General features: G+C 29.6%; 1 protein-coding gene across 1 annotated transcript; it reads left to right on the forward strand.

Annotated features, from left to right (window-relative positions):
- The first annotated feature begins 584 nt into the window (after positions 1-584).
- Positions 585-4728, forward strand: LOC132946508 (endoplasmic reticulum transmembrane helix translocase). Its single transcript, XM_061016544.1, has 2 exons — positions 585-1069; positions 1147-4728. The coding sequence occupies exon 2, from the start codon at positions 1155-1157 to the stop codon at positions 4590-4592; it is 3438 nt and encodes a 1145-aa protein (XP_060872527.1). The 5' UTR covers positions 585-1069; positions 1147-1154; the 3' UTR covers positions 4593-4728.
- Positions 4729-9787: the final 5059 nt, after the last annotated feature.

Here is a 9787-nt window from a genome sequence, read left to right on the forward strand (position 1 = left end):
GATTATAGATATCAATCAAGGTATCAATAATCATACAGATAGTAGATTGACACATAAATAAATAATAAAAACACATAAAAAATAAATAAATATGACGAAGTAGCATGTAGTAGTGAGTACAACATTTACTGTTGTAGTCATTAATGTTGTAAACTATGTTCTGTCGCCTGTAATTTAATTTATACAACAGCCTGCTGAAGCCCGTCCATCAGTCATCGCCCATGGGCGATGGGCTGTATAAATTGTCCCAAGCATAGAAAAGTGTTAAAAGTCCCAAGGTTTATAGATGATTATAATTATTTATTAATTTCTATAAACCTTGGATGTAGTTACGTCATGGAATTATTTAATGACGATTATGACATAATTAATTATACACAATATTAAAGTGTAAAATATAATGTAGCCATGTAAGGAATGTTTGGTATTATCATTTATCATAAATCATAATAATATACGCCCGACGCCCGCCCGCGATCATGTTTCATTGTTGGCCACACTGGCAACGCCGTTCCTGTTTCGCTATCACTTATCTTCACCCAAGTACCCAATTCACGAGATATATCTACAACCGTGGTAAGCACTTAGCAGTATTATAAATTCACAGATAAAGATAATGGTAAATGGTTATTTCGCTCGCTCGTGGCTTCTTAATTATTTACCAGAGCTTGTCGACGCCAAGTGTTTTCAGTTTTTACCAAGTCAAATCTCTTTTTGAACGTAAATTGAATATTGAACAACGTTGATGATTTACGACTACTGTTACACTGATGCACTACCGACCTGTTGCTGGTCCGGTCTCGGTGAGAAGCTTTCCCGATAAAGACGAACCGACGACCACAATCATACTTCACCGTCACCGGTCTAACATCAGTGCAACTTTTCAGTCGTTAACATCAGCATTCAGTACGTAGTTTCCAGTCGCCAACAACTTTACGCCCATTCTGTGCCCGCCGATCACGGCGCAGTCCTCGTTCCGACGATCTCACGCCGCACGACGATGGCCAACCGTGCAGTCACTTTGGCTCTTTGGACGTGAACTACCCGCCCCAGTTCCGACGCGTCCAAGGTACCGTTGTTATTTGCTAGTCAGTATCAATAATTAACTGTTAATTGTTTTGTTTAATTTTTTTTCTAATTTCAAAGTCGCGACAATGGCTATTGACAATCTGATCGACTCGGTGTCTTTATACGTGCCCCGTCCTGTCGCGTTTCATGGAGCCATCTTTCCGTTTGTTGTTCTCTACATCTTATGGTCGTCTGCTTGTTATTTCACCGACAATCTACTCGATTTCTTTTTCGCCGGTATTTTTGCCATCGGTGTCGGCCAAATATTGTGTTCACTAAGCTGTTATTGGTCAGTATCGTTTAGATGTCTATTATCGTGTCGACGTGTCACTTCCCCAAAAGAAGCTGCCGTAGTCAAAGTATTACCTACTCCAAATAATGGATTCACTGAATTAGTGATGTTAAATACATTCCAAGACCAAGACCTGAAGACCGTTACATGGTTCAGGTACCAGGAAATTAAATATATATGGAATGATGACAAGAAATGTTTTCATTCTTTAGAATTTCCAATTGCTAATACAATAGAACAATATGGAAATTGTAAAGGCTACAATAGCGATGAACAATTATCTAGAGCTGTACAATTGTATGGTCGAAATCGCCTTAATATACAATTACCTAAGTTTAATGATTTGTTTATCGAAAGGGCAACAGCTCCTTTTTTTGTATTTCAAGTATTTTGTATTGCTTTGTGGTGCTTTGATAAGTATTGGTACTATTCTTTATTTACCTTAGCGATGTTGGTACTATTTGAATGTACCTTAGTCAAGCAACAGTTACGTAACATGGAAGAAATCAGGAATATGGGTAATAAACCAATTCATTTGCATGTGTTTCGAAATAAAAAATGGCAGTCATTGTTAAGTGATGAACTTACGCCTGGCGATATTGTATCTATTACAAGAACCAATAACAACCAAACTGTTCCTTGTGATTTATTACTCTTAAGAGGTTCATGTATTGTCGATGAAAGTTTACTGACTGGTGAATCTATTCCACAGATGAAAGAATCTATTGAAAATATTGCCGATCATACAAGAAATTTAGATTTTGAATCTGATAAGAAATTACATATTTTATTTAGTGGTACAAAAGTAGTTCAACATACTTCTCCTATAAAAGTAACATCAAGCGTGCGTGCCCCTCCAGACAATGGCTGTATTGCTTATGTGTTACGAACCGGTTTTAACACATCGCAAGGTAATCTACTACAGACAATATTATTCGGTGTCAAGCATGTCACTGCAAATAATATGGAAACATTGGCATTTATTTTATTTTTGTTAATTTTTGCAATTGCTGCAGCTTATTATTTGTGGATTAAAGGCACTGAGGATCCAAATAGGAGTCGTTATAAATTATTCCTTGAATGTACCCTTATTCTCACTTCTGTTATACCTCCGGAACTCCCTGTTGAATTATCATTGGCTGTGAATTCATCAATTTTGTCCTTATCCAAACTTGGAATATATTGTACTGAACCTTTTAGAATTCCATTTGCTGGTAAAGTAGAAATATGCTGTTTCGATAAAACTGGCACTTTAACCAAAGATGCTTTAATTGTTGAAGGTATAGCTGGTGTTGAAAAAGATATGATTCCAATGATCGAAGCCCCTGAACATACTATTCAAGTCTTAGCATCTTGTCACTCATTGGTCCAACTGGAGGATACATTAGTAGGGGATCCTGTTGAAAAAGCCTCTTTGAACGCAATAAATTGGATTTTGACCAAAAATGATTTTATTGTACCAAAGAAATCAAAGATATCGCCGTTGAAAATATTAAATAGATTTTATTTTTCTTCGTCTTTAAAGAGAATGTCTGTTTTAGCATCTTATAAATGTGCGAAGACAACAAATAAAATAATACATATTGCAAGTGTCAAGGGTGCCCCTGAAGTGCTGAGGTCAATGTTACTAAATATTCCTAATAATTATGATAGTACATATCTTGAACTAGCTGGTCGAGGAGCTAGAGTATTAGCACTCGCTAGAAAAGAAATGACTGCCATTCCAAATGATTTAAAAAATTTAAAGAGAGAAGACTTGGAATGTGATTTAAATTTTGTTGGGTTTGTAGTAGTTTCATGTCCTTTGAAACAAGATTCAGAGAATGTTATTAAGGAACTTTTGAACTCATCCCATATGGTAACTATGATAACTGGAGATAATGCATTGACTGCATGTTATGTAGCTAATGAATTAAATTTCACACGATCTTCAAGTCGAATCATTTTGACACTTTCAGAAACCAACAACACGTGGTGTTGGATAAGTGATAGTTACAAAATTCAAGTCGCATTAAATGGAAGTATTAAAGAATTAGTCGATTCATATGATTTATGTTTGACAGGAGATGGATTAGCTTTCCTAAATCAAAATCACAAAGAGTTATTAAAAAAAATTTTACCACATGTCTGTGTATTTGCTAGAGTGGCTCCCAAAGAGAAAGAATTTATAATAGTAACGTTAAAAGAATTAGGTTATTCTACGTTGATGTGTGGAGATGGTACTAACGATGTTGGTGCCTTGAAACATGCACATGTTGGTATCGCTATACTTGCTAGAGGTAAAGAAAAGTTTAAATTAAAGAAAGATATGTTTGCCAATAAATCAAGAAAACCAGGAGAAAATGTTGGTGATCAAATGAAAAGACTAATGAAAGAAATAGATGAAGAATCTGTGACCGTGGTAAAGTCAGGGGACGCTAGTATTGCTGCTCCTTTTACAAGTAAATTTTCATCTGTAACTTGTGTTTGTCATGTGATTAAACAGGGCCGTTGTACATTGGTTACTACACTTCAGATGTTTAAAATATTAGCGTTGAATGCTCTTATTGCTGCTTATAGTCAGTCTGTACTTTATGTTAAGGGTATAAAATTTAGTGATTCTCAAGCTACACTGCAGGGATTGTTGTTAGCAGCTTCATTTTTATTTATTTCGCGGTCTAAACCTTTAAAAGTTTTATCCAAGCAGAGACCACTGCCAAATATATTCAACATATACACAATTTCAACTGTATTACTACAATTTATTATACACTTTTGTAGTTTAGTATTCTTAGTCCAAGAAGCTGGTGTTTATGCGGAAAATGATCCTGTGAATACTACTTTGCCGTTTTCAAATGACAGTTTATTATCTAACAGTACAGATTTGGACTCTGTAGATTCAGATGTAGACGAATTTAAACCTAATGTGGTGAACAGTGCAGTATTTATTATTTCCATGGCATTGCAAATTTGTACCTTTTCAGTCAATTATCGAGGAAGACCGTTCATGGAAAATTTAATAGAAAACAAGCCATTGTTATACAGTACACTTGGGACAATTATGGTAATATTGTTTTTAAGTATGGGTACTTTGCAAGGACTTAATGAGCAATTTGAAATTGTTCAATTTCCCTATGAATTTCGAGTTATTTTAATAAGTGTACTTATTTTAGATTACTTTGGTTCTTATATAATGGACCGATTATGTTTGTGGCTTTTCGGTGAAGGAAAATTTAAAAAAGTGCCTGTATAAAAAATTTTTTATTGTTAGAAATGCGATAATAAATAATAAATGTATTATTCATAAATTATAATTTTGTATTATTGTGCAATGAGTTTATACTTTAGAAAAAAAATATATGAAAAATATAATTGCTTACAGCAGCTTATTTTTATTGAAATTAAATGTATAAAAAAAAGATAATCTGTAAGAATGTCTTTAAAAAAAAAAAAAAAATTTAAAGAAATACATTTTAATTGTATTAAGTGCAATATTATATAAGACTATGATATTATAATATTATGTTGTTCATTTAAAAATATTTTATTTAATAATAAATTAAATGAATGTATAAATTATTTTATTGTACCTACCTATTAATAATTATTATTCATATTTTATTACATTTTTCAAAATAAAATAAGCAACATTTATTACAATATTATTTTATTGATAGTTCCAATAATTAAAATTCACCCAATAATGAAGACTTTAAATTCTGCTCTCTTGTATAAATAAATAAATAAATGACCAACATTTTAACAGAAGTAGATCTTAAATTTGTAATAGATATTTATTTTAATACTAATACATGCATCGTATATGGTAAAAAAAATACATAACACTTCTCAATATTTTTCATCTACAAAGAAAATCTATAAATCATAAACATTGTTTTGTTAATAAGTAACTATGGCAACGAAAACAACTTCTATTTTGAAAAATCAGTTAGAAATATAAAATATCTATACCCGGCCCAAAAACATGTTAAAAAAATATTAAGAAAGCAATTAAGTTTTTTGTCATATTAGCAAAAATATATGTAAGTATAAGCATTGATTTTAAATACTAGTATTTATAATCAATGGTATTATACATTTTTCACTGTTTTAAGTATAATCTTTTTAGTCAACCTAATTAAATATAAAAGTATGTTACTTATTTTTTTTTAATTTTAAATTCAATGAAAACAATTTGAAGTTAAATTATAATATAATACCTATTTGTAGGTACTACTTGCATAGGTACTGATGGTTCCTAAAAAATCACTTGTTTATTAAGGACTGTTTTCCTTTTAATATTTTGACTCTGTCTAATACATGTTGTATACTAGTAAAATTTAAAAGTATGTCATGCTATTAGTAATATAATCCTTTATTGTGAAATGTAACAAAGGTATTGCTGTTTAGAAACTATTTATAATCTGACATTAATTTTTATCTCTATAAGATGAAATTGTTTGAAGTGTCTCTATAACTGCTAACTCCAGAATTTGATCGAATAGAAAGATATTTTATCTCATTTGTTATTAAGTCATTTAGATATTATTATGAATAACTATTCATAATAGTAATAATTGGTAATACTATATATAAGTTATCCACCATCAATAATAGTAGTTAAACCTAGGACCTGCGATCCATATTCACCAAGTTTTAACAAGGACCATATTATGAGGTAAGACCTTTAATACTGATAATAATTTTACTTGAGTGAAAAGCATAAACATTTTACTTATTACACAATGGAATAGAAAATTATAAAAAATATTTTGTGATAGTATTACAGTAATAATATTAAAAAAGCTGGTAAGTGGGTGTCACTCTTCTAGTCCTCTGTACAGTTGTAGGTTACAAATTGGTCCACTGTAATGGAGTTAAATTTGAATTCTGTGATATAAAATCAATTTATACGAATACAAAAACGATTGTGAGCAAAGGCGGCTGTTAGCCTAAAATATTGCTAAGTTTATTTGATGATATTATTGTGATTAAAGTAATTTATTTTACTATTAGCATTTAGCATTGATTAGGTAGGTATTAGCACAACAGTGGGTAGGTTAAAATAATTTTTACCAATAAAATGTCACTGTATTTATGTGTATAAAATATAATAATATAGGTACTATAAGAGTTTCATATACCCACGAATAATATTTTTAAATTACAACAAAATAACTAAAATCGTTATTATTGATTTTAATATGTTATTTGAACATATTAATATGATGTCTGTACAAAATAACTGTTATTGATTTTTTGATTTGTTGGTTACAAACTCGGGACTGTGCTACTGTGCAATTGCACAGTAGGCCGGTGTCATATCATGTCCCCCGCGACTGGTACAAAATAATCCACTTGGTATAATATTATTATTGTCGAGTTGACGACTTTTTGAGGACCTCTTATATTTAGAATACCTTGGTAGTAGACCAACATGATCCACTCCGCTCAACTAAACTTTAAAATACTTATAACTATAGGGCCCGTAATCCGCTTTTTAATACAAAATGCATTATTTTTTAGAAAGTCCGCGCCAATGCTTTTCGAGTAGGTACAAAATCCGTTTCATACATGATACATCAATGAATCGAAAACTTAAACTTTTATTTATTTTGCATATTTTCATCAGTTTTGGCGTTTTTGTGCAATAATTATTGTAATTTGTTAATATTTAGTGCATATTTATACATGATAAGCATTGTTAGATTAAACTTAATTGGTACTTAATTCAAAACATTTTGTTCCGACCATTCATAATTGGTCGATCGTAGGTACTTTTGTTTACTCAAGAATTACTAAAACAAGTTTTGGTCATTATTTAAGAACATAAATAATAGTGTTTACAATTTGGGGGGCTGTATCAGGTCTATATTTGATACTCTTATGATACTTTTAAATTTTAGTAGTGAAATCATTAGTTTTTGGTGGGGCTATAGAAATTCTAGAGGGCAAAGCATTCCCAGCCCCCCCCCTCCTATTTGCGCCTATGAACATAATTGCCGTTTTATAGTTCATTTTTAGTGCACTTTTGCTAATTTTAAAACATTTAAATCTGACCCCGTGGTTATACCTTTAAATAGGGCTGTGAATTCATAGGAAAGTGCATTTTTTTTTGGTGATTGTAAAACATAGCTTTGTGAGTACATAATTTGAATTATGTAATAACGAATCCATCTATGAAACTTTTATTTTGCATTTTTTGACGTTTTGAATTTTTTAGGTCATTTTTTCGCATTTTTAATCAAATTCCGTCAATTGACTTGTTTGAAAACATTTTATTTTTATTTTACACGGGCTGTATATATTATGTCAAATTTATATTTTATTAAATAATATTTTACACAAGTCACACGCTATATACGGATTAGGTAAAGATAAAGATTCGATAAAATAAGGCAATTTTTAGACAACTAGATAACTTAGATAAGTTGTGGCATATCGTATATCAGTCACGAATTTCCATATTAAATTTAAATTTTATTACTAATAATGAATTTGCATTTTTGATTATATTATATGGATTATGAATAGCGAATTAACCACCCTAGTTCAATCTATTATCTAAAGTATAAACCTTCCTTATTGAATCATAAAAATAGGGAAAATATATTTTTATTCCTTAAGTTTCAGCTATACACTTTGCCTTTAATACATAATAGCTGTTACCCATGGCTTCTATTCTAATACTTTTACAACACGTCCGGGATCCTAAAAAATATATGGAAAAAATGTGCCAATTGGTCAAAAACTGTGGATTTACATACGCTTCATTTAGATATAACCCGCCTAATATTAACTGTCTTAGGAAACTATCTATTATAATTTATAACCTATACATCTATTATTTCATTTTGCTTCAGTTAAAATATTGTCAATCGTTTTTTTGGCAGAATCAGTTGAATATTTTTTTATTATACAAACCTCAACTATAAATAAGTTAAAAATTATAAAATAATTAAAACGTTAACGGTTAACTATAGAAAAAAACATTGATTTATTTTACATAACTTATAATTTCAAATATTTTTATAATAATGGAATAAGCTTACCAATTTTATCTGCAGGCATTCCTGTGTGTTACCATAAATGTCAATTAACGACGATTTGAGTCTTAGAATTTCATCAGTTACAATTTTCATATCTGATGCTTTTCCCTGCAATAGTTTTAATAAACTGATTAAATTGATTTTAAATTCTTCACTCATCAAAGTAATTGAAAATGTATAAACATAATTAAATATACAAAAACGTGATTTGTCATACATATTGTCTAAATATATTATAATAGGTAATATATTATTTAGCTAGGGTTCTAGTATGGTCAGTTTTTATTTCTGAATTTCTGTTCACTAAATTTGAAAACACTAATATGTACTAGCAAGTTAAAAGTTGTAACTTGGTTTAGAGTTGAATTGTATTTATAGTATGATACAAATGTATATAAATAAAATGTATTATTTTGGGTACATATACCTATGATATTATAATTTATAATTTTGGTTAATAATTAGTTTTTAGTAAATAATCAATAACTATAACTGGATAAAAGATAAAATAAAAATATACGATTCCATTAAGTTTAAATACTTATTCTATTTTATTTATGTGCATAGAATATTTGAGTAGATGGTACAATCCAATCAGGGTATTAATTAACATAAATTATATGTACAATTACATAATTTGTGGTGCATCACAGGTAATAAAACCATTGTTTAAAATTAAGCAAACATTATCAATAACATTATTTCAGATATAAATTAATTGAAACTAGATGGCCAACTAATAACTATTAAATATTATAATTATATTTCTATTTGTGACTTTGCTTCCTGTGCAGTTTCATTCATTAAAGTTTAATTAATCTTTTTTGAGTTTGAAATACACCCTTAAACCTAGCAAGTTTATTATATTATATCTACTAATACATATAACTTATTTAATATTAATATTTCTTAATTGGTGTAATGTAAATATGTAATGTTTTACTAATATTTCTCAGACAAATAAAAAAAATACTAAATGTACACCAAAAATATTTTGTTTATACAAACATAATAAATTCTATTTATATACAAGTTAGTAACAAATAGATTATATAGCTTAAATTTAATTACCTCTCCCATAACGAAAATTATACGTTCTATAAGAAGTCTAGGAAATATATCATAAGAACTATCACCACGACCAGTTTGTTCTACTACAATTGGTATAGTCAATCCACGAATACTATTGGAAATCGGGCCATTACTCAGTTGCAAAATTTTGCTCGAGTGCTGAAAATGAATTATTTAAAATTACAATATTCCGAACATTGCTGAAGTAATGAATTCAAAATATAAGATTTAGTTTTAATTTATATTTGTAAAAACAAATAGGTACAAACATTGTAATGGACATCTATATTCAATACACTTTGATCAGGAATGAACAATTTATTTTTCT

Source organism: Metopolophium dirhodum, chromosome 6 (genome assembly GCF_019925205.1).
Source record: "Metopolophium dirhodum isolate CAU chromosome 6, ASM1992520v1, whole genome shotgun sequence".
NCBI lineage: Eukaryota > Metazoa > Arthropoda > Insecta > Hemiptera > Aphididae > Metopolophium > Metopolophium dirhodum.